At 49.3% G+C, this 17936-nt stretch overlaps 5 protein-coding genes across 5 annotated transcripts; all 5 read left to right on the forward strand.

Annotated features, from left to right (window-relative positions):
* Window positions 1–39: 39 nt before the first annotated feature.
* N7503_004585 (uncharacterized protein) lies at window positions 40–252 on the forward strand (the record flags this gene model as incomplete). The annotated part of the gene is made up of 1 exon (XM_057064132.1): window positions 40–252. One exon carries the CDS (start codon window positions 40–42, stop codon window positions 250–252), a length of 213 nt encoding a protein of 70 aa, XP_056921875.1.
* Window positions 253–964: 712 nt separating this feature from the next.
* On the forward strand, window positions 965–1909 carry N7503_004586 (dihydrodipicolinate synthase family protein; the record flags this gene model as incomplete). Its single annotated transcript, XM_057064133.1, has 1 exon — window positions 965–1909. One exon carries the CDS (start codon window positions 965–967, stop codon window positions 1907–1909), a length of 945 nt encoding a protein of 314 aa, XP_056921876.1.
* Window positions 1910–2440: 531 nt separating this feature from the next.
* On the forward strand, window positions 2441–4234 carry N7503_004587 (beta-N-acetylhexosaminidase; the record flags this gene model as incomplete). Its single annotated transcript, XM_057064134.1, has 1 exon — window positions 2441–4234. The coding sequence occupies one exon, from the start codon at window positions 2441–2443 to the stop codon at window positions 4232–4234; it is 1794 nt and encodes a 597-aa protein (XP_056921877.1).
* A 9592-nt stretch (window positions 4235–13826) lies between these two features.
* Window positions 13827–16145, forward strand: zfpA (uncharacterized protein; the record flags this gene model as incomplete). The annotated part of the gene is made up of 3 exons (XM_057064135.1): window positions 13827–14031; window positions 14084–14651; window positions 14704–16145. The coding sequence occupies exons 2-3, from the start codon at window positions 14114–14116 to the stop codon at window positions 16143–16145; spliced, it is 1980 nt and encodes a 659-aa protein (XP_056921878.1). The 5' UTR covers window positions 13827–14031; window positions 14084–14113.
* A 363-nt stretch (window positions 16146–16508) lies between these two features.
* N7503_004589 (uncharacterized protein) lies at window positions 16509–17698 on the forward strand (the record flags this gene model as incomplete). Its single annotated transcript, XM_057064136.1, has 2 exons — window positions 16509–16690; window positions 16748–17698. The coding sequence occupies exons 1-2, from the start codon at window positions 16565–16567 to the stop codon at window positions 17696–17698; spliced, it is 1077 nt and encodes a 358-aa protein (XP_056921879.1). The 5' UTR covers window positions 16509–16564.
* Between the last annotated feature and the right edge of the window lie 238 nt (window positions 17699–17936).

Genomic DNA, 17936 nt, shown 5'->3' on the forward strand with positions numbered 1-17936 from the left:
TGGGAGGGGTGTCAATCTTCAGTCATAGTGTGGACACCTATGGCTGGTCGAAGGGTCCTCTTGAAGGCCGCTTGGGCCTTTCGGTTCTGTGAGGTCGGGGATATTGTCGGAATGAAGTCGGATCGCGGTGGTCAAGAGCGTGATGCGAGGAAGAGGTTCTTGGCAGCGACTGATCTCTATACAGGTCGCGACGGAGTGAAACACATGAGTATGGATGTTTTTACGTCGGAATATGTCAGTTTCTACGTCTAGTAAGCAATCAGGTCTATAATAAAAATATTTTCATATATTGAAGTCGCATGTGAATATCGATATGTAGGTATCAGCGAGATATATACATGCACAACCAAGGCAGCTTCTGGTGCAAACTTCAATCTTTGTGCATCTGGGCATAGCCCTGGAGGGAGGTCTCTAGATAAGTAATTCTCTGTCATATTCAAAAGTTCTTGTTTATTCGGCAACAACTTGCCTTAATGGCCAATATTCAAATTCCAGTCTCAGTACCCGACCCCCACGTCGTCATGAACCTTGAAAGTGGGGGATCCCCTCAATCGACGTTGTGGGACATGGGGAAGCGTTCTTCCATGCCAATGATACATCTCCAAGCTCCTCAAACTTTTCCGTGTTCTGATCATGCAAATGTCACGTTCTTCACCGGAAACTCTTCCGAATCGAACTAATTTCGGAGTATCCGAGTCCAATCAAAATGAGCTCTAACCCCGCATAAGGCGTGGGGGAAGAGTGACTCTCTCTCCGCAGTCATGGATGACAAACAGAGAAGCATGAACGGTTAAACATGTAGTGGGGGACGTGGGGGTTGAAGATCACGAATCCCCAGACATTATTTAGTTGGTCCATGGCCCCCTCCATGGCTCCAGATCATCTTTTCTACGTGAATGTCGGTCATACCTTTCCTTCGTGGCCTGAACCCGAATGCTGATTTTTGAACAGATTACCACACATCATGACAGCCAACGGTACAATTAAGCGAAACCCCCTCACCAAGGGAGTCTATGTGCCCACAGTGGCATTCTTCAAGCCAGATGAAGAGGTAGACCTGGCGACCACTGAGAAACACGCCGCATACCTAGCCCGCAGTGGCGTTACTGGCTTGGTTACCCAGGGCAGTAATGGCGAGGCAGTGCACTTGGATCGTGAAGAGCGCAAGGCCATTACAGCCGTGACCCGTCGCGCCGTGGATGCTGCAGGCTATTCATCGATGCCTGTAATTGCTGGTTGTGGTGCCGCATCCACCCGCGAGACTATCCAGCTTTGCAAAGACTCCGGCGAGGCTGGCGCCGACGCCGTGCTGGTCCTTCCTCCTAGCTACTACAAAGCCCTTGTGAGCAACGAGGCTCTTCACGCACATTTCGTGGCTGTGGCCGATGCGTCGCCAGTCCCTGTCCTCATTTATAACTTTCCCGGCGCCTCTTCGGGGCTGGACCTGTCCTCGGATGACATTCTTGCGTTGTCCCAGCACCCCAATATCATCGGGTGCAAGCTTACCTGTGGTAACACGGGCAAACTGACTCGTGTTGCTGCCTCTTCCAAGCCGGAGTTTTTGACTTTTGGTGGATCGGCTGATTTCACTCTTCAGACTCTTATCGCTGGTGGTGACGGTATCATCGGAGGAGTTGCGAACCTCATCCCTCGGTCAAGTGTGCGCGTGATGGAGCTGTACCGCAGCGGAAAGGTTGAGGAGGCGCAAAAATTGCAAGCTATTGTTGCGCGGGCTGATTGGGGTGCCATCCATGGTGGATTCGTTGCTGTAAAGAGTGCTTTGCAATCTTACCGTGGATATGGTGGACTGCCCCGTCGTCCTTGCGTTGTGCCGTCCCAGAAGGCCATTGCGGCCATTCATGAGGAGTTCCGAGAGGGAATGGAGACGGAGAAGTCGCTGGAGGCTTGAGTCCGTGTAATTAATTGAATCATGATACCTTTACCCCGCTGTTATCAAGTGCATTGAAAGTATACCCTTCCACACAGTAGATAAGGCAGAATGCCTCCTGAATGCGACTGTGTCATTCTTTGTCGCTTGGGCCATCTTTTAATGAGCCCAAACTTCCATAAATTTACCGCGATCAGATCAAGATTGAGGACTGGGCAGTGCTAGTTATCATATCGACATGAACTGATAGATTGCCAGGGGCTAAGTGGAGAAACAACCCCGATGTAGCATGCGGAGGTCGCACTTGACTGTTTACCAACAAAACAGGTCTAGTCAATGCGAAATAGATGTAACCTTTGATGGAACATTCAAGGGATTGTGGATCTATAGCTTGATTGTACAGTAGGTCGTTAAGCCCTGACTATCTTCATTTGTTTTACTGCACGCACATACCAGGGAGTGATCAGCGTCGATCGGCATGCGGCTGGTTCTCAAACATAAATAAACCCCGTCACCTATCATTCTTGTCTTTTTGCTTCCAACCACATCATCATGAAGTTCTCCATGGTTGTCGGCGCATTGAGCGCTCTGGTCGCGACCGTGTCGGCCGTGAAGGTGAACCCACTTCCCGCGCCCCGCAACATCACCTGGGGCTCGTCCGCTCCAATTTCCGTTCAGGAGCTCTCGCTGCGTACCACCGATGCCCACGGGCACACCCACGACATTGTCAACAAAGCTTGGGAACGCGCCTGGGCCGCCATCACCAGCCTTCAATGGGTGCCCGCCGCCACCGAAGCTTCTATTTCCTCGTTCCAGCCTTTCCCGACCGGTGCAGGATTGACCAAGCGCAGTACCAAACCAATCAAATCCGTTCAGCTGACTCTGGTTGATGGTGACGCCGATCTTCAGCATGGAGTCGACGAGTCTTATACTTTGGAGGTGACGGAGTCTGCTGGTAGTGTCAAGATCCACGCGCAGACGGTCTGGGGTGCGCTGCACGCGTTCACCACGTTGCAGCAGATTATCATCTCAGATGGCAAGGGTGGTCTGATGATTGAGGAGCCGGTTCGCATCCAGGATGCGCCTCTGTATCCCTACCGTGGTATCATGATTGACACTGGCCGTAACTTCATCTCTTTGCCCAAGATTTTGGAGCAGATCGATGGCATGTCTCTGTCCAAGCTCAATGTGCTCCACTGGCACTTGGACGACTCTCAATCCTGGCCCATGCACATGAAGTCGTACCCTGAGATGACCAAGGACGCGTACTCTCCCCGTGAGACATACTCCAGAGAGGATATGCTTAACGTGATCGCCTATGCTCGCTCCCGCGGTGTGCGTGTCATTCCCGAGGTTGATATGCCCGGTCACTCCTCTTCTGGCTGGCAGCAGATCGACCCGAAGATTGTGGCCTGCGCCCACTCGTGGTGGTCAAACGATGATTATACATACCACACTGCCGTCGAGCCTAATCCCGGCCAGCTGGATATCATCTACAACAAGACCTACGAGGCGGTGCGCAATGTGTACAACGAGCTGTCTGGAATCTTTTCGGACAACTGGTTCCACACCGGTGCCGACGAGCTTCAGCCTGGATGCTACAACTTCAGCACCTATATCACCGAGTGGTTCTTGGAGGATTCTTCGCGTACCTACAATGACTTGGCCCAGTACTGGGTTGACCATGCCGTGCCCATCTTCCGGGCCGTTGGTTCCCATCGCCGCATCATGATGTGGGAGGACATTGCTCTGTCCACCGAGGCCGCACACGACGTTCCCAAGGACATCGTGTTGCAAACTTGGAACAACGGCCTAACCAACATCCAGAACCTGACTGCCCGCGGCTACGATATCGTTGTCTCGTCCTCTGACTTCCTGTACCTGGACTGCGGTCACGGTGGCGCCCTAGGCAACGACCCCCGCTACGATGTGATGTCCAACCCAGACGGCAGCGTCAACTTCAACTACGGTGGTAACGGCGGTTCCTGGTGTGCCCCATACAAGACCTGGCAGCGAATCTACGACTACGACTTCCTCACGAACCTCACCAAAACCCAGGCCAAACACGTTCTGGGCGCCGAGGCTCCTCTCTGGTCTGAGCAGATCGACGATGTGACTATCTCGAGCCAGATGTGGCCCCGCGCTGCTGCTTTGGCTGAGCTCGTGTGGTCCGGTAACCGTGACGCCCATGGCAACAAGCGAACCACCCTCCTTACCCAGCGTCTTCTGAACTTCCGGGAGTACCTGGTTGCAAATGGCGTTATGGCTACTGCTTTGATGCCCAAGTACTGTCTGCAACACCCTCACGCCTGTGACCTTTACTACAACCAGAGTGTCATTACCTAATTGGACTGATATTGGAACCATGATCCAATCACGACCCTTGTCTGTACATAGCTATATACTTACCTCTTGGGATACCCAATAGAATTGGTGATTCTAGGCAGTGACTTGATTCTATATTCAAGGCTAATTCCTTTCCTGAACCACAAAACGGATCATAGTAGCGAACCCATAGTCCTGGTACCATGGCACTGTCGATAGTTGAGTACCATCATCCTTAATCCTCTTGATTTCCCATTGAAGTACAGTCAACTTGAAATCAGCGAGGTCCCACGAAAGATCACGAGGCGCAAAATCTCACAGACCCCTCGCGTTTCAGAATCAGTCCGGCCAGTCCAGTCTGTTTAACTTACGGCCACACGATATTGTGCAACGATCTGAAGCAGACAGACCTTACCTTGGTCGGGCTTTCCGGTTGGCTCTCCTGCTCTATTACATACTGTGCTACGATGGGCCTCCCGGGAATATATAGTTGGACTCGATTCCAAGTGATTGTACATATATACAAGCGCAAGAGTTTAGGTTGGTACAATCTTAATATTGGTTGGTGGAGGTATTCGTGGTGGACTCCCCTTTCCAGGGTTCCTAGTATCTGGTCATTGATCCATAAGAAACAAATGTTCTGACATCAAAACCAGGACCTGCATTTACAATCCGCCTGTTCAGTAACACAAGCATTCCAAACCCAACGTATGTCCATCCCAAAATGGTATGTAGCTGCGATATCCGATATCATTCGTCAATCTCGTTCGACACCATCGAATAGATATCGCAAGAAATTCTCCAGGCTTTACTTGGCTAAAGGATGTTTGTTGGTCCTCCACACCATTCCACCAAATGCGGCATACAAGCATCTAAATCTGGAAAAACTTACCAAATATCGACTGTTTGACATGATATTCCCTCAAATCAAAAACGAACCAGGCGCAGTGTAAGGTTGTTTCATCTCGGCATCCCCGGTCGTACACATGCAGGGAAATCCATCGGTAATGATCGGGTACCACTAGATTCTGTTTTCCGGTGGATCGGGATCCCATCTTGCTTTGTGTGGGACACGAGGTGGCAGGGAAGGTTTGTGGAACGTAGCTTTGAGTTTGTAAGTATACGCATGACATTTGGACTCTAGGTAATAGGCTACTGCGTTTGAGGTTGGAATTCGTACTGTACATGAGTAGTGTTGACTTGGGCAAAGGGCGAGAGTTACTGTATTGTGGCCTAGTACGGCACCTAAAATATGCCCAGGTGGTCAAATTGCTTTGTGGGTTTCAAAATTAGTGGCTCTGGACTTTAGCTCGTATGACACTTAAGTTCCATTTATTAATGGATACGGCCTTCGATAGTTATTTCTAAGTTTGAAAGGTTCATTTATCTCCCGTTGATTCGTGTTGCCGTCTCGCCTTTATATTCCCACTATGGACGCCTTTGCCCGCTTATTATATCCGCAACTGGCTTAGGGAGATGTCATGAGCTCTATTTTCCGAGCTTTATTTGTTTATGCGCGATTAACCGGGATACTCAATTTATACCTTCAACCGTTTCTGTCCTGTCAACTAAACTTCGGGCTGTATATGCTTTGTGATATTTATCAACCACGGAACCTGGCACTTTACCGTGATTCTGGTTACACGGCACCTACCCCTGGAAGTTAGACCAAAGCGTGTCTGATCCCCGGACTAGCCAGGACTGGATCGAGGTCTGATTATGTCCACGAGACCTCGAATTGACCTTGGAATTATGAAAATCGGATGTCAATTTGATTTTAGTTCGAGATATATTTTGATTTGAAGATGTTCACAGCCACACTTGAAGCGTCTGGGTTTTGTGCAGATTTGGAAAATCAATAATTCAAATTACAATTTGGATACCATTTTTAACATCTTGAAGGGAAGGATATGTCAATAACCTTGGAAGGGCTCTAGATCAGACTTTTGTTTCCCGAGGTTGTTCCATGGTTCAAGCTCTATGGATCCAATCTCAAGTTTGACGTGACCAAACACCACCTGGGCGAACACCAACATTGAACCCTGAAGCAAACATAATCTGACATACCAGCAGACCTGGACGAACAAGGCACCCCTTACTCTCAGTAATTCGTAGGAGACCACTCATGCACATGTCCATTTGAATCAAGGACAGCTCCAACCCGAGTCAACAAATTTAGATACTGAATTGACACGATAAGCACTTAATCAGATCGCCGATCGCAAATCACCCGAAACATCAATTGACATACGATCGAGTTCAATTTTACTGGATCTAAAGATTGATTGACATGATCCTCCAGATCCCCCAAATACCCGGTAGGGCAATGATCAGACCCTGCAGAAACTTGAACTGAACCTGAGCCACCTGCAGGCGACGCATCTGATCACCAAACTATAGAACTCAAAGCAGACAAAACAAGAACCACTTAGCATTGACCCCGCGACAGAATCTTGGAATTGACATACGTGTTCCAATCCTGTTAATCTCATTCGATCGACGTGACTTGGATAATTGAAAACCTCGTCACACCTTGAGTCCACCCGCAATTGCATCATTCAATTCCATTCCCGCGGGGACCATAGCTCCAAGCCACCTTAAGCGGAAAAAGGAACACGGCACAGTACAGGTCAGTTCACTCGTAAATTCAAATCCCAAAACCCAGCGCATCGGATTCCCCGAGTCAAACCCCACCATCAAATCCGAATTCGGATAAAGCATGCCGTGACCGAACGCTATGACGTCTCTGTTTCTGTCAAGCTACGTAAGGCAAGGCGAAGGAATTTCATGTGGATCGTGACACCGCCTCAGTGTGTGGGTCTGGTCGGATCGGGGAGATGATTTGCGATGCCATCTCGGACACGACGATACGGTGTGTTTATAGGTTAGTGTGTTTGAGATTTTGGAATTTGGGATTTGTGGAGACGCAGTTTCTCCTGTTCCTTTGACTGCGTATTACTGTATGTTGACCTTGTGGACACGGGTGGTTAGGTGGAGATGACACCCCACACGTCCGAATAACAAAGTTTTTCTTTCGATTTCGGATCGGATATGGAGATGGTGGGTCCGTCGCACTTTTGCGATCATGTGTTAATCTTTGGTTTTTTTTTTCCGTGCTGCACGGGGACGAGGGATATTCCTCCGAGCCCGTGGTAGGAAACGGAATGCGGAAGCGATAGATCCAATTGTGTTAATGTGGATAAAGAGAGGTGTCGAGTTCTCTGTCGATCATCTGGCGCTTATGCAATCTGCTTCCCGAGATTCCCGCTGCAGTTTAGGTTATTCATCGCCCAATGTGAATGTGATGGATATCAGGTCCCCCTTTGTTCATATTAATATAAGAATGTGACAGCAGTCAGACTCGCTAGTGGATGATTTACCGCAGATGCAGATCTTGTTCGTGTCAATTGTCTTTTTCTTGTTTTGGGTTCCCTTGTCTTGCTTGGTTGCATGGATGCATAAGCCACACTCTGGATTCAGGAACTTTGATTGGGATCCAAGCTTCATGGGTATGTTTTGGCGCTATGACACCTCCGGGTCTAGATGTTCAGTGAATCTTCGGGGACCATCGGTAATCATGCATTTGGAACCACGTCGATATTGTACCTTCGATAGGGTTTGAGAAATCTCGAACTCGTGCCACCAGACGTGTAACACGTCCACGGCTTTCCTCTTTGTGGTTACACATCGAGAAGTAAACAATGAAAAGGGGGAGGGGTAGTGCGTGGCAATCCTAGTACCTTGCAACCCGGGGGCCGATCACGTTACGTCGATCAACTAGAATGTCTGATGTCATGACAGGGCCAGAATAGATTAACTCTTATCAACAATAACCCCATCTGGACACTAAACGAAGCTATACGAAAAGAAGCTAGTATTCCGTACATGTATGAGGAATGCAAGCGAGTCAGGAGTTCGTTCAGGAAGGAGATGGATGAATCGATGTGCCGATTCTCTGCCGATCACTGCTCCTGCTTCGGTTCTAGGAAAGAGATATGCACTACTTCCCCTCCTCGACACCTTATCTTGCATCAATAGTGTGCGACACTGTACTCCTGATTGGGCGGGCCGCTCGTGGTTAGGGTTCATTCTGACACCCGGGCGACTCAACACCTGTAACCGATGATAGAAAAGCAAACATGCGTTCGAGCCTTCGAAGGATTCAGCCTGCCAATGCATTAGCCAAAGCCACAACGCACCTAGGTGCAGACAGAACACGGGGTAAAGGAGGCAAAAGTCGCCGGGGATCAATACGGTAAATACACGTAATTATCCATGCACTTTACTCTGTACAATACGCCTAGACAGATCTACTCCCTGAACTCTCCCTATCCCTATCCCATGCCTTGATCTAGGCTTCGTGACGAGGTACGAGGATCTAGGATCCGCACTATTGAATCGTGCAACTTCATTTCAGGTTTGAGACAAAGGGATACTCCACTTGGAACCTTGGCCCAATACACTTTTCGGACACATGGTACCCGTGGACTGAAGGATCGGACCGTGATCCACGGCATCCCGCTAATGACTCAGTACTAAACCCTGGTTCAATTGACGTGGATTATCCACACCAAGTAGTTCATAGCGACCAAGGGGTGTACATTCATGCAGGGGGGTTATGATCAGGTGGGTATCACGCCAGAGATCAATGCGGTAGGAGACAGGGGTGGCATTTTCAGAATTGGTTTCGGTTCGGCGGAGGACATTGCCCGATAATTAATCAATCCACCCGGGCACAATGGCCTGTACGGTATGTACACAGAAGGCGCAAGGCACAGACGAATCCAGCAATTCTGCCCCTGACAGCCTGAAGCTAGGCAACGCTAAACTAGTGCAAGCTTTGACGGCCAAGTCATCTAATTGATTTCTTGTCACACCTTTTTTCACCCGGTAACAAAAATGCCGCCTATAAGAAAGTAAGACATGGGGGATAGAATTTCGCCTATCGCAGACTTAAACGGTTAGATCAGGTAGCAAAAGCGACCGTGAAATGCGCCAGGGGAGCCGCTTATCGTGTATTCGGCGAATCAGTTGCCTCTCCTGGCTGACAGGGTCTACATTACTGAACTCCCGTAATTCCTTCCCGGTGCCTTAATCTTGGCCTTGGTCTTTCCAGGGAAACCTAAAAGGGAATAAGTAGAGCCCACTGATAACGGGGAAAATTGTCATTTGTTCGATGGCATCTAGATTGACCGGAAGAGTGTGTCCCATCCGGTGCATGCACGTACCATAACAAAGTCTAGACTTGAATGATCACCATGGTCTTTGCTTGTGGGCTGCGGGAATGTCATCGGGGTATCTCCGATGGGGCCAAGCTGGGCAGAGAGTGGAGCGGAGTGTCAGTTCGGATAGGGGGTGGATATAGTAGTAGGACATAGGTTTGTTGGGGCTTATTATTGGGATGGTAAGATATAAAGTGATTAATGAATTCACATGGTCCACTTATGTTTACTTTAGTAGTACTCGGTGCGAAGTACGAAGGAAGCTTAGGTACAAAGGTACTGAAGGTGGAGATTGATTAGGCTCGCTTTTTGAAACCGCCACTCTATTCATACTACTTGAGTACTTAAACATGGTGCCACACGACTCGAAAAAAGGTTGACGTGCATTTGTCAGAGGGAGGCTCTGAAAAGGCGTCCTAAAATCTGACCAATTCCATCATTTGATTACTTTTAATCTATTTCGTGACTTATTAATCTATATGCTGACCTACCCTTATACTGCTTCCACACCTGTCAGATCTAGTAAACCCGATGCCACGAGACACGGTACCGGATATATGAGAGTGATTCGGCCGAAGGAAACTATAATTCCTATCTCGAAAGTAAATTGTGCTTACAAGGCATGCGACCCCCTTGCATCCCTGGTGAGTGCACCACATGGCATATTGAATCCTGAAACAGACGCAGGAGACAGTTTCGAAGGTGCATACGCAGTGTATCCCAAAGCAGTCAGAGGTGCAGTAAATATAGAAAGGTGAGAATTCTAGAAAACAAGCACTATACATGCAGGGAAGAGCCAAGACCCAAGATTAGATATATATTACATGCCATGGTTCCGACCAATAAGTTCATCTGGAGGTTATACTGTAAATGGTCACATTTTGTACAACACGAGAAATAACGAGCATAACACAATATTCACAAACACCTCCCACAAATAGCAGTGTTACCGCATGTAACTGAGATGAGACGAAACCGGGATCCCCAGACACGGGGCGATCGCTTACTTCCCGCACGAACGTCCGTTTCTGTTTTTAGAAACCCCATGCCTTGTTTTGGCCCCGCCACATGGGAGACAGGGAATACTGTCCAATAAGAATTCACACTATATGGATAGGGCTTAGAGTCTTGTTAGTCGCAGCTTGGTATTCGGAGGTTGACCCAGAAAGAGTCGAACCTTTTGCTGTTTGGCTTTTCGCGACCGATAAATTTAGGATTGATCTACGGTATAGTACTGTAAATTCCTATGTTTATGCGAGTAGACGCCGGCCCCAAGATATTCTTAGATTGATGCAGGAACTGATGGTCTGGAAGGAGAACCTTCCATGTGGTTGATTGAGTTGGGAGATGCACTTGGGCGATGGGCGATGGGCGTTGGTGGAGGTGGGGTTTGGCGCGACCGTGGAAGGAATCATTGGATTGATGATTGTTTTGGCCCTTGCAGAGAAGAAAAGAAAAGTAAACAGAACTTAAACAAATTGTGAGTATGACCTTAATTATTAAATTTAAGATTAATTCATAAGATAGAGGATTGTTGGGAATTCCAAATCGTCGGATTGATAGATAATCAAGTATGAAGCTCTTCCCATGGACCTCAAGTTGACCCGAGCTTCCCCATCATAACCCCAAAAATTGGTTCAGGCCTTGGAAATGTGGCTTCGGGGTCGCCGGTGCAAGAGTCAACATATGATTCTAGCCTCCATGTGGCATGGTCTGACACTGACACTCCCGGGTCCACGGTGACGGCTTGGTATCGGGTAGATGGGCCACGTCTAATCATCCTTTTCCAATTCTCATGAAAGTCCTCTTTCGGATTAGTTTCACTGTTTGGGGGCGGGAGAAGAACCTGGGAGTGGACGGGATTGGATTGGATCTCTGGAGATGGCTCCATCACACGCAGTTTAGGGGTCACATCCTTGTTCTCAGTGCTGACTGGCTTTACCGTTCAGCCCTGCGTTTCAGGGTGGGACATTTCCAACACGCTGGCAGTGGCATCTACTTCTCAACGGGCTCCGGCCTAACGTAACCTTCCGGCTCTGGGTACTACCTGGCGATCATCTCTGACATGGCCGTTCGTATTTATCCGAGATAACGAATGGGAGGTGCGTATGTAGTTAGAGTTGCTGCACCTCGTAGGGCGAGGCCCCGACCGTAAGTAACGGTGACGGTGATTGTCTGGGCACACTGCATGTCCCCAGAGTTGGGTAAACGTGGATCAGGATCGATACGAGCTTCCATGATTGTGAAAGGAATGATCTCATTTCCCATGTGGTTTATGCTAGTTAGTGTTGGCGCCGGGATCGCCGACAGAGATGGTCATGCTGCGCCTCACTTGGGGAGACGGAAGATGCACTGGCCCACTGGGGACCCTTGCGGTGGCCCGTGATTGGATATGCCGGGGAAAGCTAGGAGAAGACCGACTGTGGCTCATGACAGGGTTGTGGCTTTAGTGCGCTTCGTATTTGGTTTTTGCTTTGTTTACGGCCACTCCGTCCCTGCCGCTAGGGCTGCGGTATGGCGCGAAGGCCCACGGTTTTGGTCGGCTAAGCTCAACTTGTACAATTTACTTTTGCTCTTGTGGCTTGGCTGAACCCATCTAATAGTTTGCTGTCAAACCCACTTAGGAATTAAGGGCCTAAAGCATTCCAATAGTCGGCGGGAACGCCGGACTAAATTATTCTTTTTCGCTTCCCCTTATCTGACCCACTGATGATGTTTTCCAGACCCAAATCGAACAAATTCCAGCTGTCATCTTTCCATCTTAATATCGGTGGACCCGAGCCATTTGATGAGGGAGAAGAAAAAAAGCAATCTCTGGGGAGGGGGGAAATGGGGAAATAATCCCAGTAGAACTGGGCACTACTACTAGGCAAACCTTGCACTTAGATCAGGCCAAATTGTAATGAACCATGCGGCTCTTCCACTCAGAAGCCAGCACAGCAGAGTAACATTGATGAATGATCGTCGACGACCAAAACCAAGTCGGCTAGCGTGGCCCCAAGACGAGTCACTTGCGAACCCACCGAGGCCCGCCTGTCTGCCGTCGGAAGCCATCTGTGCCCTCGATTGGGACGAGCGGTTCGGGGGCTCATTTCACATTTCATTTGCTATCATCCAATCAAGCCCCACAACGCGCCATGCACGTCTGCCAAAAGGGCGGTACATGTGGGGAAAGATGGGCCCGTCAAAGATCGGCAACCCGAACCTATGGAAAAATACCATTTACATACAGAGATCGTGCTCTGTGGGTAGGTCCGGGGATCCACTCCTTTCGGGCTCTCGCGCTCTCTCTCGCTCTCTCTCTCTCTGTTCCCCCTTTTTTCTCTTTATTCTTCCCTGCACGGTTGGCGGACCCAATCTATCGGTATACCTTAGGGCCAGGCCTGGGCATCCACTAGTAAGTTACGTATAAAGATCTACATAACATCTACATAGCAAGGGTGATGCTCGAATCACCTTACTCTATAGGGTAATCCGTCGGACATGACAAATCTCGATTCAAGAGCTCGGAAGAAAACTCACGGACCTACCGATGTGTCTGGAAATTAGGAATAATAATCTAGGGTAATATGGGGCGCCCTTCCCGTGCAACGATCGACTTGACAGCATGGCCCATAAGGCTATTGACAATCTATCCCTTGAAAGGATTTTAATCTAGCCGATCTTTTGCACAAATTTATGGTGCCGAACATCTCCATTCTCCATAATGGCTCCATTGTGATATTGATTCACCGCCAAAATCGATCTATCGCGTCTCGGAAAACATTCCCGTCCGCACTATTGACATCACTGCAGGATGTCACCGAGAAGGCCCGCAGGGCCCGTGGGGGACGGGAAATTGAACCTTGTAGGGCAGAATGAAATTTAGGAATGGAGTCGGTGTGGGTAGGGCTGTCAGTAGGAGAAAGGTACAAGATACAAAAGACTGGACGCCTGACAGGGAGGCTGAGTATCCCGTCATATCGGAAAATGACGATGGAGATACGATCCTAGGAAAAGGAAAGAGAATACCCCATGCTTAACTGGATTTATTACGAATTCCCATGCAGCTCACGAACCAATTTTATCATGGGGTCCTGGGCGCTAAGCATAGCCCCCATGTTCGAGGGTCTGTATGGTATTGTCATTTATGATCTCACTGGATAATTGTTTTTCTTATTTTGGATTTTCTGATTTTCAATCAATTCATTTTTTATTTACTTTTTTCTTTACATTTTAACAATTTGATTTTTTGATTTTAATTTTTGGGATTTCTTTTTTTTTCTTTTTCGAAACTAGACTCTGCAACTATAAACTAATTGTAGCCAACAATGCTCCTATAATACTCCTCTTCCCCCCTTCCTACTGCTTCCCATTCGCTTCTCTTCACGCTGGTCCCGAACCTTGTCTTCCTCTGCTTGATTCCAGATTGTATATAAGGCTTTGCTTCTCCTTCCCCTCTTCACACCTTGCGACCTGAATGCGACCATTATTATCGCTTCAATCCCTTGCATACTGTGCCCTCTTACCCGGGTGTCAATTCCGCACGTTGCCTTCTATATCTTTCCGAGGTTCGCACGTTGGGTTGACGGGCCGCAATCCGAACCTTATCCCTTGGTATGTTCGACGACCCGGGGAATATAGAACGCAGCTAATAAAAGGAAAATAGTTCTGCGCCTTCAATCGCCTAAAGTGAGGCATGTCCTTTGCGGAGCACTCGGATTTTGTTCTATTCCCGAATCCTCTCCAATCCAAGATGCTCGCCCTCGAAGCCGCCAGACCTAAACAATACTTCCAACCCATGATGGATCCCAACATGGAAATGCTCCAATACTCTATGGACATGCAGCAATATGCGCAGAACATCGACTTCTCTCGAATTCCCCATTCATACTTCGATACCCCAGCTCTCTATTCCGAAGCCGAAATGCACAAACACTCCAATTTCCCCTCGATGCCCGCCACACCTCCCTCCATCACAACATCATATGCCACAGAACCACAAATTCCCACAGGGTCCGCAGCATCAGGGCCGTCCATTGCCAGCGCACCCTCCTCTGCAATTGGATCCCCATACTCTGGACCCACACAGGTGTTCCAAGAGAACTGGCTTAACACCAACCATGGACTCGGGTTGCCGGCGGCTGTGATGTCTGATATCTTCCCCAATGACTACATGGGGAATCCAGGTGACATGGATGGGTTATATCGGGAGAAAATCCCAGATCCTTTTGTTGGTAGGTTCCGAAACCATGCGCAAATCTAGAATTGGTACTAATTGAATTTCAGATCCATCTCTCATTCATCAGAATATGCCTAGCCACAACCTCATGCCTAGCATCTCATATCCCGAGCAAAACGCTTACGCTGCCGTTCCCACTAATTTCCTCCCTTGCTCCCCAGCCACATCACCCGTCCCATACAGCGACAATGTGGAGCAACATTCGCCCGGTCTCCACCCAATTCCTCAGCCTTCCCCCCTGATGATGAATTCTGGTTTCCACTCCGGGCCTCCGTCCGTATATGACCGACGCTCTTCAATTTCTTCCACCCATTCCCGTCGCTCCCGACAGAGCCCCGCTTTGAGCAGCATCGAAGGCGATGATGTCAAGGAGAAGGGCCAATGCCCTTTCGCAGAGTGCGGCCGTGTCTTCAAGGACTTGAAGGCTCACCTGCTTACCCACCAGTCCGAGCGGCCAGAGAAGTGCCCCATCATGAACTGCGAGTACCACATTAAAGGCTTTGCCCGCAAATACGACAAGAACCGTCACACCTTGACCCACTACAAGGGCACTATGGTCTGCGGTTTCTGTCCCGGAACTGGCTCTTCAGCTGAGAAGAGCTTCAACCGCGCTGACGTCTTCAAGCGCCACTTGACCTCCGTCCATGGCGTGGAGCAGACTCCACCTAACTGCCGCAAGCGCAGCCCGGGTGCCTCTGCGAAGAAGGGTACAAACTACCCGAGCGATGCCACTGGCAAGTGTTCGACTTGCTCGTCGACATTCAGCAACCCCCAGGACTTCTACGAGCATCTGGATGACTGTGTCCTGCGCGTTGTGCAGCAGGAGGAGCCATCGGAGGCAATCAACCAGCAACATCTGGCTGACGTTGCTGCCGACGAGGAGGTGAAGAAGACGATGGAAAAGCATCGGTTACAGGATACAACTGGTTCCGTTGAGCAATACGATGATGATGATTCCCACGACGATAACGACTCTTATGACCTCTTGAACTTCCGCACTGGTCGGAATTCCAAACCCAAGGGCTCTCGGGCTATCATCGGTAATGGCAATGCTATTACCAAGAACACTTCCTCTACTGCATCTGGGAAGGGTCCCCGACCTGTGGTGACTCGCCGTCGCAACAACCGGGGAAATTACCCCCAGTCCTGGGGATGCCCCAATAGCAGCATGAAGACCAAGAAGCGTGTTCTCTGTGTCTTCAGCGGGCAGCGCCGCCTGTGGAAGGACGAGATGATGCTAAACAACGAGTTCGAGGTCCGTTTACCACTTCTAGCCGGCGCAGGTGACGGTACCAACCGTGATGCCTATGTCACTGATCTGGACGTGGAGACTCTGAAGCGTGCTGAGGGTGTACTCAGCGCCAGCGAAGAGGAGCGTGGTCCTTGGATCAATGGCCCATCTACTCATCTAATGGGTCAGCCAGCAAGACTTCTCCCCGATCTATTCCAGCCTGAGGATGATCTGTCGATCAATGACCTCATGGCTTGAATGTGTGCTAAATACTTTTGATCTTTTTGAGCGCTTCCATGAACCTTGTTGTTCTCTTTTGTCTTGTTTCCGTATTGCAGCGAGCGGCGTATTACCGTCGGATGTGTTACGGATATTGATACCTCGGCTCGATGTTGGTACGATTTTACTATGTCTTTTTATTTCTAGGAAGCCTTTTGGTTGCACCTATACCGATCCTGCTGGCTCGGGTGACTATCGGATGGTGTTTGGCTCGGAAAATATTTGATTTAATGGATATGACAATGCATGAATATCTCACCACTACATATTATTTTATTCCTGTAGATTTATTCTAAGTAACTTGCACAGTTCGTACATCCGGGGTGCGGTACGTACCGCCTTCCGCGATCTCCCCACGTCTATCCCCACGTTCTGTCTCATATCCTCTACACACCACCATGCAACTCGGTCTCTCGGAAAGCCTTTCGGCGCTGGTCGCCCGGCGCTTTAAAGCTGCCAAAGAAGGGAATCATCTAGTGTTCTCGCATACACACTTGTCAATTGTCACGGCTGCGGGGATTCCGGTGAGTAAAGTACCGCATATCGTCATAGGCTAGATCACGCTAACAACTCAATTCCAGTATCAATTACGCTATTGCCCTGCTCTTGCAAAGAAACCATCAAATTACAAACCGGAACCTGGTCCGAAACGTCCCAAACCCGATCCCTTCGAGAACCCCTCTCCGGAGCTTCTGCTCGCCCACTTCCCGCCCGAGAACCCTTCCCACGCCCTCGTGCTCAATAAGTTCCCCGTTATCCCGCACCACTTTATCCTCGCGACGAAGGAATGGCGGGCTCAGACCGACTTGCTGGAGAAGGTGGATCTGGAAGCTACATATGAATGTCTACGTACATGGGGCCTTGATAATAGCTGTAGCAGCAGCAACAGCTCAGAGAAACCCCGCCTCTACGCCTTCTTTAACTCTGGCGAGGACAGCGGTGCAAGCCAACCGCACCGTCACCTTCAATTCCTTCCCGTCGAAGCAATGCGATCACCTGGCGCAGAGGGATGGCACCCCCTCATCGAACTCCTAGCCGCCCAACAACCCAAGACACAACCCGGTTCATCGCCAACCTCCAACTCAACATTCCAATACATGCCTCACCTCCCATTCGCCCACTTGGCGCTCCCCCTCCCTCCGAACCCATCCCCAGAAACCCTCCACTCAATCTATATCACTCTCTACCGCGCCGCCGTAGCCGCAACAGAAGGCCGAGATCCAGCGCAGGCCCATGATCTCCCATCTCACGGTCCAGCCGCTATAAGCTACAACCTCGCCATGACGCTATCAACAATGATGATCGCGCCACGGAAAGTAGAAACCGCTACCGTACCCATCGATCCGGCCGCGGCGAATGATACGGTCGATCCGGGGGTCATTTCCTTGAACGGAACTATCCTTGCGGGTACGTTGATGGTCAAGGCCGAGGCGGAATGGGATGCTTTGAGACATCATCCGGAGAACTTGAATCAAGCTTTGAGGGATGTGGGATTCCCAAGGGTTGATTATCGTGGAGGATCTTTATTGTGATTAGTCCATGAGGGCTGATATGTGCATATGCATGTTGTTTATACTTCTCATTTTTGTTTATAGTGACAATATAAATCTCAAGATTTACGTGAACTCAATTTCATGGAATGTGCCTTGTAGTAGCACTTGAGTTCATGTTGATGGTTGATCCGCTAAATCAACTTCAGCGAGTAGTAGAAACTTGAAGTAGATAAAAAATGAATTCAGACCAGCTGACAGAAATACTAATAATACTAAA

This window comes from Penicillium pulvis, assembly GCF_028828015.1.
Source record: "Penicillium pulvis strain IBT 33274 chromosome Unknown contig_23_segment0_segment0, whole genome shotgun sequence".
NCBI lineage: Eukaryota > Fungi > Ascomycota > Eurotiomycetes > Eurotiales > Aspergillaceae > Penicillium > Penicillium pulvis.